Genomic DNA, 25825 nt, shown 5'->3' with positions numbered 1-25825 from the left:
ATACAGATTGCGTATCATGTCCAACTATCTGATGACTTGGCTGCTTGTTTGCACCTTGGCATAGTAGTAGTGAACGGGAAAGGAGGCTCGAGGGTAGGATATACTGTAGGTAGAAGGGGATGGATGTATGTAGGAGGCCGTCGATATGAAAGAACGTCTAAGGCCCACCGTCTGCATCTGACCAAGACATGTGTGGAGGAGTATGTGTATGCTGCTCCTGCTCCTGCCCCTGCCCCTGCCCCTGCCTACCTAGATACCTTCAAGGGCCTTACCTCTCTATTTTTGTTTTTTAGAGTTCTCCAGCCGGCTATAGATTTTGCGCCATGGCTGCCATGCCATGTACCCCGTCTCCGTACAGTGAAAAACAAACATCCGCGCTTAAAGGCGGAGTAGATCGGCGCTCGGCAGATCGGCAGACCGGCGTTCAGTACTGTACATAAGATGAGATGAGATGGGATGGCGAGGATGGGCATGTAGGATAAGATAAAGAATCGCATGTAATCGTCCACCAGGTCTGGTGGTACTAAATAGGCTTAGCACGTCCCACCAGATCATTCGTATCTGCCATCAAAAGAATCAGAAGCTCTCATGATAGGCCTACAGCTACAGCCTGGATTGTTCCTTTTCCAGAGAAGGTATGCTAGGACGTTGAAATGCTACGAACCATTCTAATTTATTTCCTTGCAGAGACTCATTCACTGCTCAGCGAGCACTTTTTTGAATATCATCATGCGATATCTGACACAGGTCATTTCTGGGCTGCATGATGAGGTCGTGGTTATAAATCGGTAATTATTAGACTTCTTGGGTCTTGGATCGCCAGTCAAACGAGGGAGAAAGAAGTAAAAAGGGCAAGTTGCTTTGTTATTATATCATACTTATATTTATTTTAGCAACACAACAAGGCGTGCTGCAGTTATGATGATGTCGGATGTGATGTTATAGTGTGATGCGATGTCTACTTGGGTGATTATTCATGAGATGAAAAGGGGGGTAAGTCTCGTGACTTCACGATAAAACAATGAATCGAGTCGTCAATTCTGCGAGTGTATCATTAGTGACATACTCCTATATATTGCTACAAGATTGGAAGTTTGTAAAGAAAGGAACCAATGATCGAGTCTCTAGCGCTATTTATGTCATGGTATATGGGACATGTGAAGATATGAAGTCAACATGTTAGGATAGACGATGTAGTGCCAGTTCACGATTTAGCTATAAACAAGAAAAATATCTATGAATCCGCCGACTAAGTGCCGATTCGAATCTCGACCAATGATTTACTACCGTAAAAATCCCGTTTCTTTCCACGCCTGAATATATTTCAATACCAACTCTTCACCCACCGCCTCCAATCCCCTGAAAGTATCCGAATGCTCTTTACTATGCGCCGTATCAAGAATCAATCCTCCGCACGACATGCGTTCGAAATCATCATTGAAGAAATCCACCAGTCGAGCTGCTGGGTTCTCGGAAACTAAACTTGGTGGAAACTCGCGAACTCGACGTATCCACTCCTTATAGGAGATAGTATTTGCCTGTGGTACGCCAAGTGCTTCCGCGAGAATGGGGATCATATCGCGCCAGGACTGTCTGACTGGATTCTCGATGTGGTATATTGGGTATGCCGTTGTGTCTCCAATGAGCAACTCCCCCAGTGTGGCGGCCACATCATTGACCGGGCACCATGACAGCACCTGTTGGAAGGTTAGTATAACTAGGTACTAGCAGATAGAGATAACACCAAAACGCAACTTACCCCATCTAAATCTGGTAGGACATTGAGCGTCTGCGACGACTTGATCAAATGTGCTAGATGTTCTACTGGATTCCAGAGCCCATTCGTCTTTGAGCCCGAAATCTGGCCTATTCGCACCACCATGGTGCGGAAGTCGTCAGGATGATGGTGCAGGGTCTCGTCCAGCATATATTCGCAAACGAGCTTAGCATCAGCGTAGCCCATAGGTAGAACAGAGTCCACGGCCACTCTCTCTTCAGGTGCCAGAGCTTTGCCGCTCACGAAAGGATGGTAACCCATTACTGAGACAGATGAGACGAGCTGAAATCCAATTTTCGGGTCGTTTGGCTGCTGATGACATGCGCATTCGCGGGCAAAGTCAATCAGATTCCGCATGGTCTTGATCTGAAGCTCGAAGGCGCGTACCGGACGTGTCATACTCATTGCCCATGCATTGTGAACGATGAGGTTAACGGACTTAGCTAGGCTTTTATAATCGGCAGCAGATAAGCCCAACATCGGTTTAGACGTATCGGTTTCGAGAACTTGGAGTTTTGATGAAGCTTCCTTGCTAAGGAGCAGTCCTCTCGATTCAAGCGCTTGTCGCTGACGGACTGCACCATCTATGCGACCAATTCTGTTTAGGCAGATGACTTTGTGGATGTCTGGTTGAGAGGCGAAATATTCAACTAGGTGGGACCCTAAGCTCCCTGTGGCCCCGGTTACCATAATACAGCGGCTTAGATTGATAACCAGATCGGACACGGGAAACGAGACTGGGGCGGAGAAGTGTCGAGTGTACTTGTCGACAAAGGAATCGACTACAGCTTGACGAGCAGCAAAGTTAGTCGTATGGTTCGAAAGACTTTTAGGGAGGATAGGTACCCGATCATAGCTTGGGCCAGAAGCAAGTGCAATGATGATATGCTGAATGGAATTTTCGGGTAGCTCTCCGTCGCTCCAATCGACATGGCCATAGCCGTTAGAGCGCAAGGTCTTTTCCCACAAGGAGGGTTGCGCGAGAGCGTGTTGTTGCTCGACGCGATCATCGTCATCGAAGAGCCACCACCCTTCAACAAGTCCAAATACTGAGTCGACCCAGGGTATATTTTTTGCCATCTCGAGCATGCAGAGGAAGCCATCAGGACGAAGAAGGCCGTGGATGTTCTTCGTTGTCCTTACCAAGCTATGAGTAGCGTGGACACAGTTCGTCGCAAGCACAACATGCTGGAGATGCAGAAGTTCAGCTGGGGGTGGCTTTTCGACATCGAGAAGTTGGAAACGCATAAAGGGGTGATGCTTGAACCTTTTTCGGAGGCCTGCCACCAACGATGGGGAAATGTCTGTAACTGTGTACTCGAATGTGATACCCGAGGCAGCCAAGATTGGTACTAGTCGTGCGGTCGTTCCACCGGTGCCAGCACCCAATTCCAATATGGAGATCGGCTCACTCTGCCTGGGTAAGCGGAGTAATAACTGCTTCCAAAAGTGTTCCAGCTGAGCGATCCAGGCCACGTTCATTGGGGATAGGGCGTAAGTGCCTGCAACAAGTTCTCGCCCTTCTGGCGTACCAAAGATCAACTGTATGCCGTCGGTCTTGCCCGTCAGGCAATCCGCCAACCTAGAACCAGTCAGGCTTGTAAGTTTGTGATCATAACTGTGTTCAGGGCTTTCGCTAAGGAGCTCTTTTAGCAGTGTTGTGGCGGATTTTGGCGGAACGGGTATGGCTGTTCGGGTGATCTTGGAGCCATCTAGGTCCACAAGTCGTGCCTTTTCCAACAGGCCATAGAAGACTGCCATGACTTGCTCGTGCTTGGGAAGATATGAGATGCGGTCCAAGACTTGGCCAGCTTCTGCAGTCCGAAGGGAGCACCCTATCTGCTCGAAAGCATCGACGATGTGTACAACTACAAGCTCGTTTTGCTTGGGCAGCACCTGGTCCATGTATCCGGAGAAATTGTTTTCCTTAATGAAGTGGTCGGTCAATTGCTTCGACTCAGCAAATGTGTCTAGGATGACTGAGGCGGGTATCGTTGTATGAGATGCATGACTGCCGTTGAGATGCCCGGAAATTTCATTGTGTGATGACACCGCACTATCGGCGGGGGTCTATTTCGAAGTCAGTATTGCCTGATGTGGTGGGATTTTGGGGATCAGAGCAGTATTCCACAGAAGTTGAGAATTTATTCCAAGAGTAGTTGACACTTACCTGTATCCCAGCTTCACTCTCATCATCCTCATCCTCACCTTCTTCTTCCGCTGCCAGGTTATCAGATATTCCCAATTTGGACTTCAGGCAATCGACAAGACTCTGGAAGTCGGTCATTTCCATGAGTTCTTCTAGCTCCAACTTGGTCTTAAATTCGTTCTCCACCTCCCGGGCCACCTCCATGGCTAGGAGTGAGTCAATTCCAAGCTCGACAAGATCAGATTTAGGCTTGACTTCCTCGGCGTCAAGACCCAAGAGATTACACAACAGTCCTCGAGCATCGCTTGAGATATCACGCCGCGGGGCGGTGTTTATCTTGACTTTCTTCTTTCTAACAAGCTTGGGTAGAGGTATCGACTCAGCTGGTTTTGAAGAGAGGGCAGGGTGAGAGTCCTCTGCATTTGCCATCTCTGGGGGAGTAGATGGTGGAGTAAGAGCACCTCGGATCGTCTTCGCCGCAGAAGACAGTCTTGACAAAAGTCTTGCCATGCCGTTGATGGACACTTTCACAAAGTGGAGGCCCAATACGACCCACACCAGTTCTCCACTTAGCGAGTCAAAGATGAACATATCGCTCACATACTCTTTATCAGAGGGACTGTGATGTCGTGCATAGACCTCCCATAATTCTGGACGTGAATCACGGGAGACTGTAGGGGAGCGAATCCACTGATCAACACGGTTCGATAGGAACATGTCGCCATCTTCACAGTCAGTCATGCAGTTCAAAAAGATGCCAGCCACCTGACAGAACGTATCAGCAAGTCCTACGCTAAGGACCGTTCCTTTTGCGTCCTGCTTTTTGATACGGCCCGCCGACTCGTTGCCCTTGGCAGCAATCTTTTGTAGACCTCTGTATTCATCATGGTTATACTGAACGATACTTGCGAATGCCTTGTATATATTGCGGCTGCCTAGTATTACTTGATCCGCTTCAGGTCCATCAAGGATAGCAAGGCTACGCTCTCGATCTACTAGACGTTCATACTTGGCGAAATCGTACGCGGCGTCCTTTGCATGTCTGAAGACGATCCGTCCAGAGACATGGAGATTTGCGTCTGACGTATTGCCACCTATAGTGGTACTGGTAATACTCCAGTCCCAGGTGAGATCATTCTCTCCCATTCTCTTCGCGTCAAGCCAGACAAGTCTTGATGCATCCACGCACAGCGGAGCGCTACTCTCCATTCCTTGAAGCTCGGGTAGTAGCGATGGATCATTTGACATCGTCGCAAGACTCTCAAGTGCATCCACAGCAATAACATGCTGGAAGGTGCTGGGGCAAATTGGCGCCGTTTGAGCAATGACGTGAGCGGAAACGTAGGTTAAATATTCCTCCGAATTCGTGTTGACCTGGAAGCGCGCATGTGTTTTCGCGGCGTCCTGATATCCCATAAAGTTCCATAGGCCCTTGGGAGCTTGCTGGATTTGTGGTGCTGGGGAGTCATTTCTCACTTGTCGTTTCGTACGTGCCAACCAATGCTTGGACTTCTCAAACTGGTATGGTGGTAGCAGAAGCGGGGAATAGTCTGATGTCTGTGCGATATGGTGCGCCCAGAAGGTTGTATTTAGTCCCTCTTTCCATAGGTTAGTCGTGGCATCCGTCAAGTGCTTGAATGCTTCAGGGCCTGTGATGTTGATAGGTTGGAAATGGGAAGACTTTGGAGATCCTAGCGCACGGCTAGCCATAGTTGTGATGCCCGAATTAGATCCAGCTTCAAGCCAGATAGCTGAAGGATATCTCTGGGCAAGCCTCTGAACAGCATGGTTGAAGTACACAGGGCACCTCATATGGGATCCCACAAACCCAGGAATTGGCAGATCAGATGTCCCATCTTTAGATGCCCTCTCATGTGGAATAGTGGGCTCTCGGAAGATCAAATCTTCGCCGACTGTTGCCAGATCCGCCGTTAGAGAATCGACCAGTGGGGAATGGAAAGCATTGGTGACATCCAACTGCTTCATCTTCATGGACGAGAAGGCTTGGTTGGTAGTTATTGTCTCTCTCAATATCTCTATTGCTTTGGATGTCCCAGCCAGCGTGAAGCTTCGGGGTCCATTGAAGCATGCAATAGTGGCAGTCTCATCGGGGTTTGTATTGTTAGTCTGCTGCAGTAGTCTTTCAACATCGGTTAGGTTTCCATCAACAGCTACCATGCATCCTTTCTCGGGGCCCCATTTCTCTTGAATGATACGTGCTCTGTCTGCAATCATTTTCAACGTATCCTTCACATCGAGGATGCCCGAGACACACAATGCTGTCAACTCTCCAAAACTGTGGCCAACCACCGCTGCAACTTGTACTCCGCTTTCGATCCAGCTTTTAGCACAAGAGTATTGGATAGCGAACAGCACAGTTTGCAAACGAACGACGTCTTCGACAGGTGTTCTTTGGAATATTGCCGGGAAAATGCTATTCAGCCCCAGTGAAAGACATATTTCATTGCATAGGTCGAGATGAGTTCGCAGTAGTTTTATTTGGTCGTATATCTCGCGATCTAATCCGACGAACTTGGACGCTTGACCTCCGAAGCAAAGTATCACTGGCCGAGGCGACACATGGCGCGAGACCAATGACAAGTCTCCCTGCCCCTTTGCAAAAGCAGCCAGCCTCTCGGTCAGCTCATCAAGAGAGCTGCAACTGAATATCAATCCCTGGCTAAGCGAACGATTGGACTGCCGACATAGCTGAAAGGACAAGTTTGCTATCGTGAAGCGATGATCCGATTTTTTGCTTGACTTTAACAGCTGGACTAGTTTGGTGGAATATAATCGCAGGTTTTGTCCATCAAGCCCACAGAGCCAGAATGGTGACTTCGAAATCGTCTGTCCCTCCAAATATAGGTCTTTGGAGCGGGATGAGGGTGCTTCGGTGACGATAAGCGATGCATTAGAGCCAGACGCCCCATAATTGTTGATCAGGGCCACCCGAAAGTCCGTATCCCAGGCTTTGAACTTCTTGGTAATCTCAATATTGTCCGATGGCATGGCATTCAGCTTGGGACTGATGACATTGAAACTGGGCTGTGGGGGAATGGCACCGTTGTATATCATAAGTAGCGTCTTTATCAGAGCTGCAATCCCGGATGCACACTCCAAATGTCCAACAAGGCCCTTGACTGATCCAAGCGAAAGTCTTTCTGTTCGACCAGGCCCACCGAACACCTTACGAATACTATCGTATTCGGCTCGGTCTCCAACCTGAGTACCCGTTCCATGGGCTTCAACGACGGATATTTGCTTTGGGTCCAGCCCAGCCTTGCGAATGACGCTGCTAAAAACGTTAGATAGAGACAGTACGCTCGGAGCGGTTATAGCCGAACAATTCTCATTTTGATTCACGGAAGATGCGTTGATGACACCAAAAATTTGATTACCATCCTCGATCGCCGCAGACAACTTCTTCAAGAAAACGGCGCCAGCTCCTTCGCCTCTGCAATAACCGTCTGCATCGATATCAAACGGCTTGCATTGCCCTGTGGGACTAAGAAATGAAGCTCCGTCTAGGTTCTGATACCATTCTGGGCTTGACATGATGCTAGTCCCCCCTGCGAGCGCAGCGGAACACTCGCCACTCAGAATAGCCTGACAAGCATGGTGAATAGCCACGGCAGACGAAGAGCATGCTGTATCAATGGTAATGCCAGGCCCACTCCAGCCGAAATAGTGACTAATCTTTCCAGCCGCGAAGGACTTGAGGTTGCCGGTTGCGGTGTATGCATTGGCTGGATGGCCTGCAACATTATTCTCATAATCGGCGACTCCAATACCGACGTAGCAGCCAATATGTTCATCTAGGGCAGTAGGCATAGTGAAGTACCCAGATTGTTCCACTGCCTGGTAGGCCACCTGCAACATTAGCCGTTGCTGTGGATCGGTAGACGCCATCTCCCTGCCGCTCTTCTTGAAGAATCGGTGATCAAATGCGTCATGGTCACGGACGAAGTTGCCGTACCACTTCCTCTCAGAATCATAATCGCGCCACGCAGTAGTCTGGAAGTCCAAACGCTCCGAGGGAACTTCGACATGTTGCGACTTTCCTGCACATAGTGTGTCCCAGAATCCGTCGAGGTCGTCTCCACCAGGGAGATGACAAGCCAAACCAACAATAGCCACGGCCTCATCTTCAGAAGATTTTAGCACGCGATCAAACTGTGGTGGCAATCGACATGAGTTGAGATCAACATTTGCGCCTTGCATCAGTCGTGGACCGAGTTTACGCACAACCCATTGCGGAACACAACGCTCACGGCCAAAGGCGACAACCAAGGACCGGCTATTCGTGGCAGAGGATTGAAGTGAAGTGAATACCTGGTGCCAGTTCGCCTGGTCGGTCAGCATTGCTTGAGCTGCCTTGTGATGCAATTTATCGCCAGCGAAATACTCTGCTCCAGTGGCAGAACGTGTTGGGAACGTCAATAGAGAAACATTAGGGAATTGAAAGTTCGGATCCGAATCAAAAAGATTGATCAGGGATGTTGCCTCTTGACTACGGCTTCCGCAATGAAAGGGCCCACGCAACGCCGTTTCCACGAAAATCAGGCCAGCGTCTCTTAATTGCTTCAAGAGTGGAGCTGCAACATTCTTGGGGGTGGTGACTGTTGCTAGTTTCTCCTCAGAAATAACTGAAAGGTATGACTGAATCAACTGTCAGTCCAGTCCCTGATTATGGGGTTCGCTAGTTTCATACCCCTGGGAAGCCTTTCAATATCTTGGCTAACTCTTTCCTTGCATCAGGTGATGTCCACCCGACTGCAACGGATTTCCATTTACCCTTCAGGTCAGTGTCTACATCCCCAGCATCCACCGATGCACCGATGGCCATGGCCATCCGAATTGCCACTGCACCATGCTTTTCTAATTGTGCCAGGTTTTCAGAGCTTGCTACCGCTGCTGAACTTAGCATGCCGGTACAAAGTCCGACGGTCTCGGTAGGAAGTTTCAAGGCCGCTTGCAAACTATCGCCTGGTGCAAGCTCTGGGTGTACTTCTTCCAAAAATACTAAGTATTGAAGTAAGTGTGTTATCACTACCAGCGGAGTAACAATAATATTTGGCAGGGGAAACAATTCCTCGGGGAATTTGCCTCTTCTGAGCCATTCGTTCAATGCCTCCAAATGCTTTTGGCCAGGGGACGCAAGAAGCTCAGGAAGAGTTTTGGATATAGATTGCCAATGTTGAATGAGATTCGTCGTAGCGTCTAAAATCCATTCAAGACTTGGCGTCTCCAATAGAGTTGATCTAAGCTTCTTTGCGTATGCCTCATTGATGTCGGGGTCTTGGGGTCCGAATAGTAGGGTGAGGCCCTGTTCGTGAAGGTTGGAGGGAGAGTGAACCATGTTTTTTATCTTGTTGAAAGTATGAAAGTGATAAAAGTTTCTGGAAATATCTGTTTGGTGAGAATAGTAGGGCGAAGAGCTGCGTTTTGTTTTGGGTTCATAAATATACCACCCCTCTGTCTATAGGTGCACCACTAAGCACACGCTAGTCTAGGGTGTAAAGATTGTTGAGGGGATTGTCCGAGCTGTGCCTCTCAAATTTGGTTCAATTCATCATTCAAAGGGGACGAACCTATGAGTAAACTTGACTTGTATCTTTCGATCTACATAAGCCCCGCTCTCTTCTCCGAGCCGAACATCGTAAGTCATATTTCTCCGAACTGTGCCTCACGGCCCGTAGGATTCTATCTTACAGACGGCAGGGCTTCTCCACCGGTTCCATCTGAACGTTTCGCACTAACGGTCCAAACACAGAGGCTAGCCTACTCGCATCTTTTTTTTTTTAAGTCTGACTGTTCTAGAATATCCACTACTTAGTGTAGATAAATATAATTCTGTAGGATTAACTAGTATAGATCATAAAATCTATAAGATAAAATTAATTTAAAAGCGAGACTTCTGAGGCTTCTTAAAAAAGGCCCTGACAAAGCCGGATGTGAGCACGTTAAATTGGTGCAGGGAATACCTTTATGGAGCAAAACAGTAAGACAGTCAGACTTTAAAATATTAAGCAAGTACAGAGTACTAGTAGGAATTCTCTGCGAGGGCTATGAGGACAGGGGTAAAAATACATACTTTTTTGCCACGTGTTCAAAATCCCCAAAATCTTCCTCGAGCGATGAAGTGCTTATTAGGCAATGTTTATTCCATGAATCCCTGGAACTATCCACAGACCAAGCGCTAGCTTGGAGAAAAGGAAAGGTAACATCGCCTCCTAGTGCTGATACAAATTGACGAAAATAAAGCATCGCGCTATGTTACTGTAGTAAGAAAGATAGACGGGATTATATAATAATAGAGAAATAAAGACATAAAGCTTTGAATTGTGGATTTATATTTGGTCTAATTATTAGCCAGGTCTGATAGGGTTGTTGATAAACATTGATCCTTCAGAAGGCTTTGAAAGTAGGCTGTATAATCACATAGAGTAAAGCCATATGCGTAAGGAAAGAAAGGTAAATGATCTGCTCGCGCATGGACCGTTATCAGAATACAGTACAGTAAGCATCCAACGCAGATAGTACGTAAGCGCGAATCAATGACCGTTATTAGAATCCTGATGGACAGAAACAAAGGCTACTGTAAACATGATGAAAAGGTTACATCGGGGCAGGGAAATATATTGCGAGTGATCTACATAGCAAAGACGGTTGTTATCATGTTCCATGCAGGAGGGATTGACTTCATCGGGTCTTGATGTTTCTTTGAAGGGGTCGGAAGGCTAGTGGCTGACTAAGCAGTACTAACCATATTAGGCATTGCATTTTGGGAACGGTCAATAGGTGTTTGATCGCATGTACACTCACTTGTCTAGGGTGGTGGGACCAATGCATCTTTAGTCTTCATGGCTAGTAAAATTCTTAAATCTCAGTAGTTGTTTTTATCAGGAATTATACCTAGGTATTAAATCTGAAAATTGACTATACGGAGTATTGCTGCACTCGGAGATAGACCCCCCGACCCCCCCAACCCCGAGGCCGAAGCGAGAGGCGGGGACTACGGGTGGTAGACGCATGTAACTGTAGATCTATAAATGCACATCTTACTTTATATACGGAGGTAATGCGGTTGAGTATTATTATAATTCAAAAAGAAAATAGAGGTTTAGGCCTCTTAGGATAGTGCTTGTAGAGGCTATATTTATTAGGAGTTCCTAATTAGGAATAGAGGGTAAAAGTACTAATTTAGAATTCTAATAATACGTAACCGCTGTACCTCCGTAGTGCAACTCTCATGCCAGCATCCATGTCTACGTCCTCTTCTTCTTCCCCCACTATATCCTACGTACATTATTGTAGCTTTGTACGCGTCTCCTCTATTACATCGGTTTCATAATCCCAACTTTCATCGGCGAGACAGTGGCTTTTTCCAAATCCCACACCCCCAGCATCGTGTACGGGTCTGCCTTCACCAGCTGCCAGATCTCCTCTTCAGTGCTTGCCTTAACAACATGTACGCTGCCCGAAATCTTCGTCTGGGCATCCGCGGGGTTTGCGGGTGGGACTGAAAACATGAAACCCCTCATGGTGATTTTTCCGGCCTCGACTTGAGGCGTGATATTGTTCAGATGTGCTTCAAGATTGTCAAGGCGAGCGTGCAGCCCATTAGGCTTGTCGGGAAGCTGTACAAGCCACTCATACTGCTGTTGAGCCATTTCTAATGTGGTGTTAAAGGAGGTATCGAGGTTGGTTTTGGTCGGGTGGAGCAGAGCTTGCTGAGTACGAGTAGCTTGATAGCTTGATAGCTTGATATGGTCTAATAAGACCCCGAGGACAACTGATTTTTTATATAGATAAGATAGCACTGATCATCGCTTACAGTACGGAGTATTAAGTAGTATCAATTAACCTATCCTTGACGCCAAATATCGGCATCAGCCTGGCCCAAAGCTTAAACGGTCGGTAACGATGCGGCACGGACTTAGACTTACTAAGTAGTGGGAGGGGGCTGCACCACACGGGACAGAACCTTCGTACTTCACACGGGATCCAACGGAGTACTCCGTACTTGTCAGGAGGCACACCCCTACAGGGCCTATATATGGGGTACCGGCAGTTTAAATTGATGTCATGCCGGTTTATCGCTGATGCTGCACCTTTGATTCCTGTCTATTACAAAGCAGACTATTACAACTTGGCATGGGTATTAACTGAGGTACGTAATGGTTGCCTGTTGCTAAAATTTGTGATACAGATTCTAAACTCCATGGAGTCCATGGAGTCCATCGAGATTTAGCACATCCTTCGAAGTCGGCGGCTATACTGTAGTTTCCGCGGCAACGTGGCACAACAATAGGTAGTTGCTTCCGGCTTCTAGTCTTTTAGACGGGCCGTGGCGGGGACTCAATCAATGCTGCTCCCGCCGCACCTCTCCCTTTTAACTCTAATACGGAGTACTGTACAAGAGACTAGAGACTGTATGGCATGGATACAGAGTACCTAGAACCCTGCATATATTCCTATTTCTTTACCCTAGTATCGACCCCTAGAACTGGGGGACTGCAAGAAATATAATAGCTAAGTTAATCTCAAAGTGAAAGTTCTCGGACTATATAAAATTTCTAATATGAGTTATTGAGGTATTAGCGCGGAACATATATTTATAGAATATCTAATTATTATGTTGGTATCACAGGGGTGATCACTTCTTACTAGCTAGTATTCATTTGGTAAGACTTGACTTTGGTTTTGGTGGTTGTATTGTGATGTGATGTCTAAGTCTGAGTGTGGAAAGCAGAGCGAAGAGGTGATGCCAACACCTCTGCGTCGCTTAGTCATCCGCGCTAAGGTCATGTGACCATAAATGCCACACCACATCCCGACACATTATCTCCACTGTCAGATTTTGAGAAAGAGGGTATCAATGACGATAGACCGGGTCCCATTGGTCGAATCGTAAGACTATACGACGACGCTCAGCCACGCCTTAGTTTTACACTTGGATCGCGAAAACTACTCGCTTTTTCAAGTCTGATATGCCCTACTAATTAGCGTGCATAGATATAATCCCACGCATATGCCTAGTATAAGCCTTTAAAATGGCGGTACTAAGCCACTTGTAAAGTGAGGCCTCTCATTTAAGCCCTGGATCCAATGTAATCTAAGCTCTTTAAGTGGCGCGGAGTATATAATTATGGAGAAATACAATTGTGGGGGTGTCAGACCTAGGGAAAAGGCGAGTAGGAAGGTCTTGAAATAGGCACACGTAGTAAGGATCATACTACGAGCATGTTTTTTTAAGTCCGACTGTCCTACTATAAATCCATTACGTAACGTACATATGTAGAATCCCGTACGTCTAACTAGCTCTTTACCCTAGCATAGGTCCCAAAATCCATCAGTTTTGAAGTGAGAATTGTAAGCTTAGGCCTCTCTAGAGCCCTGTAATTATTGGATCTAGGCTCTTTAAGTGGCGCGGAGCATAGAAATATGGAGTAAAAACAGTGGGACAGTCAGACTCAAAAGAAATGCGAGTATACTTGCTAAGTTGCTATCTACCTGTGCTCCTTGAATGTATCCATATCTCCATTACCTGTATTCATAGGTCCAGAACATCTGCCTAAGACATCTGAATCTTTGTTTCTGAGAGCGTCTCGCGTCTCTGCCTGTAGTCTTGAATGGTCTTTTCCACCATAGACGCAGAGTCATGGTGCCAAATTTTAAAAGATCGATCCTTGATTTCCTCAAAGCATGACTCGGCCTTGACACGCTTTGCTGGATCCGCCCAATCAGGCTGATGGAAAAGATCGCAGACCCGACGACTACTATTGACTAGCCACTGGGTTCTCGTTCGACGAATGGCGTTGTACGTTTCAAACGCGGTTCGCAATGCCTGACCTTTGGATTCTGCATTCTCATTCACGTCCTTGGACACTTCTTGAAGTAACGTACTAAGACATAACGCATCTTCAATTCCCATGGACGCGCCAGCACCGTGATGTGGGCTAGAAGCATGTGCTGCATCACCAACTAAGCTTACTTTACCGTAGTTGTAAGCTGGGACAGGATACTCCCAGAGGTCGAACAGCGCCCACTGGTCTAGCTCTTCCGGGAACAACTTGATTAAGTTTTGAACGGGAAGACACCAGCCCTCAAGTGCGGCTTCCACCTCCTTGCGTGATCCTCGTGCGGTGTTCTGTTGATCAGAGGGCCAGTCTTTGGAATCGCTGACGATGACGGTGGCACCAATCATTTTCTGGTTGACAGGATAATGGATGAGATGCGCATTAGGGCCAATATGCATATGCTGGCGTCTGCCCTTGTACTCACCCAACGCCTCGAGTGCTTTGTCCATTGGTATTAACGCCCGGTATGCAACCTTATGGGTATACTGAGGATATGAAGCAGGATTATCTGGGCCGAGAAGAATTTGTCTTGTCCGAGATTTAATACCATCACATCCAAAGACTTGACGAAATCTGTTAGCTAAGGCCCGATGTTTAATTAGGCTTAACAAAACTTACCGGCATCAGCTTCAACTCTAGCCCCATCAACAAAAGTGAGGACAATCTTGTCTTCCTCACCCTTCTGCTCTATATTATCCAGCCGCTTTTGCAGTTCAATTACGCCCTCTGGTATGACCTTTACAAGGTCCTCCAAGAATTGATCGCGGCGAACTGTCTCCCAGCCCTTGTATCCAGCATCAAGAGTGAGGAGTATTTTTTGGTATTCTGGGTCATCCACGCGATTTTGAGTGTAGCCATCAATCCAGCGCAGATAGGAGTTTGGATCATGCTCGTCCAACGAAGCGTTAACCGAGCCGCCTGAGCGCAAAGCACTGACGACGGCAGGGTTGACTTTTTCCATGCATTGCACCGTTCTTGCCGTGAAGCCAATACCAGCTCCAATCTCCCGGAAATTGCGCGCCTGCTCATAGACCTTGACGCGCACCTTTTGACGGGTGAGGCCAGCGGCTGTCCCAACGAATTAGCATAGTAAAAAGTCAAGTACTTGGAGAGAGCCGAGGAGCTTCCCCTAAAAGTTTCAGCAAGAGTATATAGGAATAAACTTACCAAGTACGAGTCCAACAATCCCACCACCAACGATGGCAATCTCGATGGGCTCTGTAGTGATTGTCCCCGGCATTTTGATGTTTTTTTTGGGGTTGGATATTGCGGGTATTGGATATTGCTTGTATGAAAGGGTAGAAAACTTGCGAGTGTATTCTCTTCCCGACTTAACTTCAGACTCAATGCTACGGAATTTACAAAACCACGACGATCTATAAAACTTATGCTCGGAGGTCCGACGAAAGCCGCGTGTGAAGGATGGCTCGTACGAAAGATTAGGGAATTCTAGGCTTCTAGCCGCAATCTTTCTACATACGTTTCCTGCCGTGTCGATCAGGGGCTTTAGTTAAAAGTACAAAGTATATTTAAAGAGCAAGTGCAAGTACGGAACCTAGAGAAACGTCACAACGTGGCGTTCTTTGTTGCGGGGCAGGACTGGGGTTACTGTATCACTAGATCGGCGAGAATCCTTGTTCAGCCTTGATGTGTTTCTGCGGCGTAGCTAGTTTAATGTGAACAGAAAAGGAAATAATACATCGAATTCAGTCTACCCGAATGGGGCTAATCGCTGACGCAAAGAGTACTTATTTTCTTCTCAATTAGTAGTCTCCTGTAAAAAGGATTACTTGGATCTTTCGTAGCAGAACTGTCTACCTATACATCTACAATCATGTCTGAAATTCTCGTCATCACCTGCCCTAGCGGTAAACAATGCTCTCGTCTTATCCCACTTGTCTATAACAATGGGAAATTCAAATTGCGTCTCGCAGCACACTCTCAGATCTCAGCCAGCAAATTGGAGGCTCAGTACCCAGATGCAGAAGTTGTGTCCACCGACCTCCAATCCCTCCCCGACTGTCTCAAGCTCCTCCATGGAGCTACCGCCATCAACGCCGTTCTGCCCAGCCTGCACTCCCGCGAAAAGGAAATCGGCCTCAACTTGGTCGACGCTGCAGTTACGGAATCCCAACGCGAAGGAAATTTATTCAAGCACTTTGTCTTTTCCAGCGTGCTTTGCACTCAGCATAGGAACTTGATGCAGCACGATCTAAAAAGCTATGTTGAGGAACGCTTATTCCTGAGCCCACTGGACTGCTGGACCATCCTTAAGCCAACAAATGTTAGTATAGTCAATTGAAACCTCGATTTTCATAAATACTAACAGTCCTTTTCAATAGTTTATGGACGCTTATCCAGTTGCTATGCTCGCAGGACAGGAAAATCCAGTCCTCGAGAAGTGGTGGAAACCAGAGCATAAGAACAGCGTCATTGCCCTCCGTGACCTCGCGGAAGCATCAGCTAAAGTGCTTCATCAGAGGGAGCTCCACTACTTGGCGGAGTACCAGCTGTGCTCTACTATGCCCATATCAGAGCTTGAAATCATCAAGATTATTGAGAAACGAATTGGCAAAAGCATCGAGCTCAAAACGCCAACCTTTGAGACTGGCGTGAGCAAACTTGTTCGGGCACTGTTCGGCGGCAAAGAAACTAGTGCGCCGGCTGGTGCTCGCTCTATTCTTGAGCTCGCGAGTGAGGGAGATTCGCGCCCCGACATTGTGCATGATACAGTGGAGAGGTTGATATTGTTCTATAATCGCCGCGGGCTGAAGGGGAGTCCGAATATACTGCGGTGGGTGCTGGGAAGAGAGCCGACAACGGTTGAGCAATGGGTTGACAGCGTTGCTCCCGAGTAAGCGCATCTCAAGTTAGGAGCATTCCCAATGATCTGTCAAGCTTGATACTTAACCCATAAGAATACAAATCTGCTTGAATCCTTTCTCTGACTCGTGAATTGTGGTTCGGTTCTTAATATCAGTATGAGCTTTCTGCAGCAGATGATGATACCAGACGAAAACACTTGTCAGCCTTGTCTTGTCCTCGGAACCGCCGCAAGGACAACGTGATATCTGCAAAAATTCACTCATGGATGTTTATCGGAGACTTTTGATTGGCCAGTAAAAGCAGGGCACGAGTCCACATCCGCAGATGAAGTAAGCGTATATATACCGCCGGGAATATAAATGGTGTCAGGTTACTTACTCGGCATCGCAATTACGATATTGAAATCGATACCAGCTATCAATCATCCAATATGACCATCGACAGCGAAGACCTAACCCTTGATCTACCCCGCATCATGGCACTCCATGGCGGCGGTACAAATTCAACCATTTTCCGGATGCAATGCCGCGTACTTGAGCGCGCATTACGCCCCTATTTTCGTTTTGTTTACGCCGAAGCACCCTTCCCAGCGCAGCCCGGACCCGATGTTACTCAGGTATATAGCGACTACGGCCCGTTTAAAAGCTGGCTACGGATCCGGCCGGAGGACCCTATCCAAGACGCGGGCGACGTCGCGCACAAAATTGGCACCTCACTCGTGAAAGCCCAATTCGAGGATGACCGGCGTGGTGCCACTGGCAAGTGGGTGGGCCTGATAGGCTTCAGCCAAGGCGCCAAACTCGCTGCGAGCATTCTCTACTCCCAACAAATGCAACGACGTGAAAGGGATATAGGGATGGATAACAACAACCATAACGGTACCATGTCTGACTACCGTTTCGCACTGCTGCTTGCCGGGCGCGGGCCGCTGGTATGGCTCCAACAAGATCCTGGAAGCCCCATACCGCAAGGACTAGTCGACGCGGCCCAACCCACGACGTCGACATCGAATTTATGGGAGTCGGACTCGGACGTCGAAGAGAGCGCCGTTGAACATCTCTTGCGGGTGCCGACAATCCACGTACACGGTCTAAATGACCCGGGTCTAAAGCTGCATCGCCAGCTGCTGCATAGATACTGCGATCCTTCGACCTCCAAGCTGCTCGAATGGGACGGGGTGCATCGTGTGGCCATCAAGACCAAAGATGTCAGCATGATTGTGGACCAAGTCTTATCTGTGGCACGGGAAGCGGGGGTGGCGGTCTAACCCCTCTGGGGCAAATTTATATATGCAAATGGACATAAAAAATAGAAGTCAAAATACCTATGAACTAGGTACATAGGCAGGTACTAGACTAAGAAATAGGAGCCCGGCGTAGTTTAGTTTACTCAATACGGAGTAACCAGGCGTGATCTCCGTTCCAAGCAATTGCCATCCTTCTAAGACAAGGGGGTCTTACATGCCCCACGCGAAGCGAGACAAGATCCCTTACAAATTCAATATATCCGAGCAACTTTATAAGTACTTCAATCATCCTAACTTTGCTTTTTCGTTGGTGAGACACAATCAACTAAAACGTAAACATGGAGGAAACGAATATCATTGTCATCACAGGTAATTTTATTACACCCAAAAGTCTCAGGCATGGATGGAGCTGATGACCCATTCCTTCCATAGGAGCAAACACTGGTATCGGGCTCGAAACAGTTAAATCACTGCTTCGTTCAAGTCAGAAATACCACATCCTGCTAGGCGGGCGCAACTTCGAGAAAGCGCGATTAGCCGCAGAAAATTCAACTTCGAAAGCTACATCTCAGAGCTCAGTCGAGCCGTTCGAGGTGGACGTCGAGAGTGATGAATCCATTCAAAGAGCCTTTGAAGCAATCGCTGCGAAACATCCTCGAGTTGACTGTCTTATCAACAATGCCGGTAAGTGACTTGAGACCGGCTCCGGCTCCTCAATTCCCAGCTCATCAGCGACATCAGGGGCTTGCTTCGATTCTTATATCCAAGATGGCAGTATCACCACACGTCAGGCGTGGAATAAATCATGGGATGTCAATGTGACAGGAGCCCATATTATGACTTTAACCTTCCTCCCTCTGTTGCTCCGGTCCCGGGATCCAAGGCTACTTTTTATTACCAGTGGTTTGTCTTCACTGCAAGATGCCTCCGATGCTAGCAACCCCAAAAACATAGTTCCGCCGCCGGGTCTTCCTAAAACGCAGCCCTTCGCCGGATATCGTTCTTCTAAAGCCGGCCTCAATATGATGATGGTAGAATGGGCAAAGTCGTTGAAAAATGATGGCGTGAAGGTGTGGGCGGTAGCACCAGGCTTGCTTGCCACCTCTTTGGGTGGTAATACGGAACTTTTGAAGAAGCTTGGAGCCCAAGAACCCAGTCTTGGGGGCGATGTTTTGCGTGGAGTTATTGAGGGCAAGAGAGATGCTGATGCTGGTAACGTCGTCCGCGAGTACCTTACCCCAATTCAGCCTTGGTGAAAACATTCGTTCTGCCACATTGTTCAAGGTTGCTTTCGGTTTTAGTCGTGGAGATTCAACTTCATAGATCCTCCGTAGATCTTATAGCTTATAAACCCAAGCTTGGGAGTAACCTTTATAAGTTAATTTGTTATTGAATGAATGCAATTTTTAGTGCTCTACAAAACTCGGACTTGAAGCAGTTATGTCGAATCTATATCCGAAATTTTAGCACGGTTTAGAAACTCCGAGGTGACTTGTTTAGTCCGTCCCTCAGGCACGCACATCACCAATCCATCCGATTCTTATCCATAAAATTGGTTTAGATAAAACAAACATTACTTATATAATTTGTTTTGTTTTTAAACACAAGCTGTTATACTCACTCCTGCTAAGTTTCAACGATCAAGTGATAGTTTTTGTTTTTAAGTCACGGGATACGTCCTCTCGTACGAGATAACCCCTTCGGCTCCGAAACGTCTTCGGCCGAAACGCCACGTACTCAGGCAAATGCTACGAGTACCATATTTTAGAATCTATATAATCGATAGACATCCTCAATGTTCAAGCAGTATACTACAATTGTTTCTTGATACTCGCAACTAGATCACAAACTCATATCATTCTCATTATTCGCCCTTTTATCGACATCACCCCAATCTATAATATATATCAGATCTCAGACTACCATGACCCAGGGATATCCGCCATCAAAGTCGGAAATGGAAGTGCCACATCCATCTGAGCTCCCTCCACCACCGTTCAAATCTGTTGATTCAATGTCATTAGAGCCTTAGAAAAACCAACGTAAGCAATCTAGAAGCAGCACTATCCCACCCTGTCAACCAGTCCACTTACAAACCGACAGCAAGCCTTGTCATGTACATGGAGCGTCACAAACTCCATATATCGATGCGCATCTCCGACAGCCTAGTACAAAGGCTCTTCTTCACACGCTTAGCGCAGCTCTTGCCGACGCAGCGGACGAAGAGTGCTGCACGAAGTGTGCCACCGAAAGCGCTACGCACACATTGAGTCTGTACTTCGGCGAATTGCGGGCGGCGAAGAAGAATGGGCAGTGGTCTGCCGAAGAGAAGAAGGGTCTCAAGACTGAAGCAAAGGGTTTAATGAAGGAGGTGAAGCGTGATTTCAAGAAAGTTTGGAAGGCGAATAAGCGACAAGCTTGAGCGTTGTGGGGATTGTGCTTTTGAGTTACGGAGTACTGTGGAATTTCAATATAGCGGCATATCATTATATGGACATCACCTTGAAAGATAGAGAGCACTTGATCATAAAAACATGCAGCGTGAGATCGATATTGTTCTAAATGAGTGATATTCAAATTCTTGAGTATATGTTATTTGAAGCCTAAACAACTAACGACTGACGCTAAAACCCCGGGTTCCGGGCTAAGCCGCTGGCCTTCTCACAGCACAGAGAAACGGTGTCACGGTCGCCTGCTCCATATCCCAAATCCCAACTCCGACAAACGGATTCTCCTTCACAATCGCACGCACCTCCTCCGCACTACCGGCCTTGAATACCATCACGCTTCCCGTGATTTTCATCTCATCGTCGGACGTCTTGGGGTGCGTGGCTAGAGTGGGGCCGGCGAAGACGATGGTTCCAGCTTCGATATAAGGCTTGAGGTGAGCCACATGCGCAGCGCGGTTGTTTGTCCACGTCTCCATGTCGTCTGGGTTGATAGGGACTTGGAGAAGCCAGTCGCATTGCTCTGACATTTTGGGCTGAGGTAGAGAGAAAGGGAAATTATTCAGTTTGATGGTAAGGCAAGAGGTAATCGTTGATGTTCGTTGCCGTTTTTCGTGTATTTGTTATAATATATTGCTTTTTGTTATCACCTCAGTCTTGAGTTGAATTCTAAGGCAATGGTCATATTATTATTGCAATTCAATCGTTCCATTTACGAAGCAACTAGGTCGAGCCCATAAGTGCCACCAGGACCAAAGTCGCAAAGTCGGCGTCCAAAGGAAGTGTCCTCCCCAAAAGGGAATTTACAATAGCTTACTACCAATTGGGCATATATTTGAGCCTTATCCTCATAGCGTAATGCTTTTAATAGCCTCTTTCATACGGTGTATGGGGGTACAAATAAAGCCTACGATCAGCACGGCACAGCGACAAGGGCATCAGCCCAGGAAACCAGGGGATGAATCCTTTGTTGCGCTAAAATCTGGACCCTCACTCTGCAGATAAAGGATTCTTCTACTAAATTCTTATTGCTGGCTATGACATCCGTAGCGCATACCTAGAATAAGAATGAAACAGTGGCATCTCGGCCGATATCTCTTCGGAGTTCTTCGTCCTCCCGAGTTCTCCGAGTCTTGAGAGTCAAACTCGAGCCCGAGTCTCAAGGGGATCGGAGGAGAACATCCGAGACTTATTCATGATACCAGCCAAAATCTCCAACCTATTCTCTTCATTCAGTACATTTCACATTTGAGCATTGTCTTATCCATTTCATATCACCACTCTATTCAATCCAACTATCAAGATGGGCAGTATCGAAAATAACGTCCCCGAGTCTATCCCAACCGTGGATATCAGCCCGTTTCTCAATCCAGATGCGTCCTCCGCAGCTGTAAGCAATGTAGTCGAGACAATGCGCCATGCCTGCACAACGTATGGTTTCTTCTACCTCGTCGGCTACGAGGTCCAGGAGGCAGATCGTCTGAAAGCACTAGAGTGTGCCAAACGGTTTTTCTCGCTCCCTCTTGAAGAAAAGATGGATATCTGGATCGGAAAAGCCATGGGTCGGTCATTTCGAGGTTATGAACCTCCTTCCCTTCAGATCCACAAAGAGGGTTTGCTACCTGATACTAAAGAGGTAGGCCGCTATTCCCCTGTAGACCTCGTTTGTGAATCTTTGCTGACAACCCTTCCTTCTGAAGGGATACATCTTGGGTCTAGAAACCCCTGCAGATGCTCCAGGTGCGGGAACTTTCCACACTGGTCCTAATCAGTGGCCAAAGTCACTTTCTGATGAAGAATTTCGGACTCCACTTATGGACTACCACGGCAAGATGATTAAAATGGTGGAAGTGATACTCAAGATTCTTGCTCGTGGTCTTCCAAAGTCATGGAACTGTCCACCTGATGTTTTCGACGAGCTGACCATCAAACCCTCCGTTCCTATGCGGCTCTTGCATTATCCCCCTCAACCGGTCAAGCACGAGAACCAATTTGGAGGTAAGAACATTTCACTAACAGCTCTCGCTATCTATCCCGGCTCCCCACGTGATTCTCTAGACCTCACCATCGCATATTTCTAACTTATCCACAGTTGGCGAACACACTGATTTCGGAAACGTCTCAGTGTTACTTCAAGAAGAAGGCACCGAAGGACTTGAAGTGTTTTACCCGCCCACTAAAACCTGGATACCGGTACCAGTGAAAGCAAACTCGTATGTGATCAACATGGGAGACATGATGCAGAAATGGACGGCGGGTTACTACTGCAGCGCGCGTCATCGCGTCGTCAACCACAGTACGAGACCTCGACACAGTGCACCTTTCTTCTTCAATGGCAACTTAGACTTGAAGTGTCGAAGTTTGGATGGGTCGGGAGTCGAGACAGTTGTAGGTGAGCATATTCGGCAGAGATTGATGGAAACTATAGGTGGTGAAGCTGGTAAGAAATTGAACTCTTAGAAGTCGAAGAATTATGAGAATTTTTCTGTCATAAACCTCGGATAAATGTTGTGTTCTATAAGATCAATACCACTCTTTTTGTATGGCTCCTTGTTAGCCATGAGGATAGCTTGAAAATAGTGACATCTTAAGCTGTAAATTAGCCGTTAAATATGCATTACTTTTTCTCGAATTGTGGTTTTTATACCAGTTGCTATGTCCACAAATGAGAATAATAGGCATGATGGGAACAGCATTTCACTATTTTCAGGCGAGGTAATCATTCGTCTGTTACTAATTACGTGAGACTCCCCTTCTCTCCTTCCTGTAATATTATCCCAGGCGACTCTAAATCAAGTCGACCTTCTCGTACACGATCCCGATTCTTTCCATCCCGAATTGCAAGAAAATTTACTAACAATGTAGTCATCACAATTGCAACTCCAAAACTGGAAGCAGCGATCCATCCAGGTCTGAAACTTGGGCCCTCGGCTGTTCTCCAGACAGCGTCGGAGTACCAGATTGAATTGATGTATCCACACATATTTGAGGCGGCAATCAAGAAACCTCTCATTTCATGGTCATGAGGGATGAGGTCGGGATACCAAGCATACCAAATACCTGGCACCCCAGCAGAAAAGTAGGAGAGATAAAAGGCCGCGAACTTCAAATTGCGAGGAACGCTCCATATTGCAAGCACAATGGCAGCGAAAAAAGTTCCACCTTGCATCACGAAGATGGCTTGCCAGCGATTGCCGCGTAGCAGCTTCGAGTCCGATAACATGCCCGCGATAACTTGTACAATAACGCCAATTGCAGCTTGTCCAGTGGGCCAGACGTTGATTTGGTAAATCGAATAGCCCTCTGACTTGAGCCAGAGTGCATAAGCCGGTTGCTGAACAGGAAAGCTAGCCTGAACGAAGAAGTACCCCAGCGGTAGCACCCAAAACTGCCACTGAGCCATAATTCGAAATAGCTTCGTCCTATCCCAGGCAGACGCACCAAGGGGCTTGTACCCCTCGTGCAACAGCCTTTGCCGTGCAAACTCTACTTCAGACTTGGACAAATAGAACGCACGTGTGTTTTCTGGAAAATCCGGATTGAAGAAGTATCCCAATATTCCAACTGGCAGGCTGATGATGCCGCAAATAATAAACAGCCACTGCCAGCCACTGTGGCCAAGCTTGCCATCTAGGTTTCTGTAGGCAGCGGCTTGGAGATACCCACTGAACATGCCGGCGAGGGTCGCCGTACAGTAAAAGAGAGCAAGGCGCTTTGCTCTTTCCTTCTTTGTATACCAGGATCCGATGACATATATGATAACTGGGAAGAAGGCCCCTTCACACAAGCCAATCAAAAAACGTAATGCGTAGAGCTGTGGAACTGATTTGACGGCTGCACTGCAAAATGTGAATATCGACCAGAGGACCTCGAGTGTCGGAACAAGAAGTGAAGGTCGAATTTTTGTCGCCAAGATAACCGCTGGTAGTTGACTTACAACATAGCCGGCAGTGAAGACATTTGACATATAGGTAAGTTGACTGCCGCCCATATGTAGGGCTTCCTTCATGCCAGAAACATAAGCATTGCTGATGTTGGCCTGGTCAAGGTTTTTGCAGAAGTATCCCAGACAACCATAGGTGAGGAGGAAGAAGTCTAGTTTGAATAGAAACAGTTTTTCGGCTTTAGGCTTGTCCGGATCATCCCAAATGTATCGTTGTACGGTTCTCCAGAAGCGCCGTGTAGCACCCCAGGCCCCATGCCTTTCCCAGGCTGGCAATTTAATCTCTCTTTCATCCTTCAGGACATCTTCTGGGGTTTCTTTTGCTGCCGAAATATCGGACTCTGGTCTGCTTTCGCTGATTTCGGGTAATTTCTGGATTCCTCGATTGGTCTCATTTGCAGTTTCCGCCATTGTCACCAGTAAGGAGTGCTAGTAGAAAATAGGTAGAGTAAGTCGGTATATATCTTGTGGTAGGAAGGTTGATTTTGCTTTTCAGTAAGGATTCCATTCTTCATAAGAGACTAAAAGGCCTTCCTACTTTCATGATTGCGACATCTGAATACTTCCGCCATAGTGGGCTCTGAACTACATCTAATTGAGGCAATCCTCCGTGTTTCCCCTCCGCAGATTTTGAGCTGCAGCTGCTGAGAGGAGAGAGATAGTAACTCATACTCGGCTCCTCTGGATTGCCATTGATATGGTAAAGGTTCACGCACTCCTAGGCCAATCAATTATATCGGCGTAGGTACCGGTGACTGTACAATATGTTTCACTTCCCACTCTTTTGCGACCAATATCCTTGCATTTCAGCTTTTGCTTCGTGAGCCTAGGGGCATTATCAAGACAATTGATATGTTGCCATATATGCATGATTTTGGTGATTGAAGGACCGAGTCAGTTCCCTTGATAAATTGGGTCTGTACAAGGGGATTGCGCCTGATTCGTCCAAACTCCTGCATAGTCTTATGATAAGTTTTAAGGAAAATCGAATTATTAGATAAGCTTCGTTGTCTGCTGGCCGGGCATTGCGGAAATTGTTGGTTTAAAGGGTTACATTTTGCATGGGAACTTCAATAAATCGGCGAAAACCCGGCAAAACTTTATTCGGCTTTGTTGTTTGCCAGACACTCATAGTGATCTGCATATATACATACTCTATACTAAACTCGTTTGCAAAAGTAAAGCTGTTCGACAGATAAATCGGAAATTAGTCAAGCATGGTGAAATGGAACAGAGAATATGGAAGGTTCGTATGGGGACTTTGCAAGAAATCATGTCATGCTTTATTGAATAGTTCCAGAATCTACATTCGATAAAAGGACGGAAATACGGCTATAAAAGATAGCAGCAGGTCAAAGATTATTGGTCGTGAAACGGACCCAGTGAGGGGAATGCGATGTCGACATGCGGGGTAGAAATGGCAAAATATACAAAAAACAAGGCTGACCAAGCGATAAGGAAACACCCCGGTAGCCTCGTCCCCTTCTTCTACTTCAAGGAATACTTATAAAGACAAATTCTTGTTTGCTTTGGCGCTTTAGCACGAATCTGCAAAACATTCCTAGGTAATTATC

The 25825-nt window shown here is 47.0% G+C and overlaps 6 protein-coding genes across 6 annotated transcripts; 3 read left to right on the top strand and 3 right to left on the bottom strand.

Annotated features, from left to right (window-relative positions):
- Window positions 1-1283: 1283 nt before the first annotated feature.
- citS (Citrinin polyketide synthase) lies at window positions 1284-9285 on the bottom strand (the record flags this gene model as incomplete). Its single annotated transcript, XM_031151181.1, has 4 exons — window positions 1284-1697; window positions 1760-3847; window positions 3948-8585; window positions 8638-9285. 4 exons carry the CDS (start codon window positions 9283-9285, stop codon window positions 1284-1286), a joined length of 7788 nt encoding a protein of 2595 aa, XP_031003723.1.
- Window positions 9286-13503: 4218 nt separating this feature from the next.
- On the bottom strand, window positions 13504-15029 carry LHYA1_G006240 (uncharacterized protein; the record flags this gene model as incomplete). Its single annotated transcript, XM_031151180.1, has 2 exons — window positions 13504-14351; window positions 14408-15029. The coding sequence occupies one exon, from the start codon at window positions 15027-15029 to the stop codon at window positions 14928-14930; it is 102 nt and encodes a 33-aa protein (XP_031003722.1). The 3' UTR covers window positions 13504-14351; window positions 14408-14927.
- Window positions 15030-15623: 594 nt separating this feature from the next.
- On the top strand, window positions 15624-17882 carry azaC (putative esterase; the record flags this gene model as incomplete). Its single annotated transcript, XM_031151179.1, has 3 exons — window positions 15624-16073; window positions 16132-16643; window positions 17030-17882. 3 exons carry the CDS (start codon window positions 15624-15626, stop codon window positions 17880-17882), a joined length of 1815 nt encoding a protein of 604 aa, XP_031003730.1.
- Window positions 17883-18199: 317 nt separating this feature from the next.
- tropE_5 (Short-chain dehydrogenase/reductase) lies at window positions 18200-19117 on the top strand (the record flags this gene model as incomplete). The annotated part of the gene is made up of 3 exons (XM_031151178.1): window positions 18200-18230; window positions 18294-18545; window positions 18594-19117. 3 exons carry the CDS (start codon window positions 18200-18202, stop codon window positions 19115-19117), a joined length of 807 nt encoding a protein of 268 aa, XP_031003731.1.
- Window positions 19118-21611: 2494 nt separating this feature from the next.
- tropC (2-oxoglutarate-dependent dioxygenase) lies at window positions 21612-22699 on the top strand (the record flags this gene model as incomplete). The annotated part of the gene is made up of 3 exons (XM_031151177.1): window positions 21612-21944; window positions 22009-22306; window positions 22401-22699. Coding segments are annotated over 3 exons (930 nt in total), but the record flags the coding sequence as incomplete, so codon positions are not given.
- Window positions 22700-23045: 346 nt separating this feature from the next.
- On the bottom strand, window positions 23046-24662 carry liz1_7 (Pantothenate transporter; the record flags this gene model as incomplete). Its single annotated transcript, XM_031151176.1, has 1 exon — window positions 23046-24662. The coding sequence occupies one exon, from the start codon at window positions 24660-24662 to the stop codon at window positions 23046-23048; it is 1617 nt and encodes a 538-aa protein (XP_031003735.1).
- Window positions 24663-25825: the final 1163 nt, after the last annotated feature.

This window comes from Lachnellula hyalina, assembly GCF_007821495.1.
Source record: "Lachnellula hyalina strain CBS 185.66 chromosome Unknown contig00112, whole genome shotgun sequence".
Taxonomy (NCBI): Eukaryota; Fungi; Ascomycota; class Leotiomycetes; order Helotiales; family Lachnaceae; genus Lachnellula; species Lachnellula hyalina.
The sequence above is the reverse complement of the archived record's forward strand: the minus strand, read 5'-3'. Positions and strand labels throughout refer to the sequence as shown.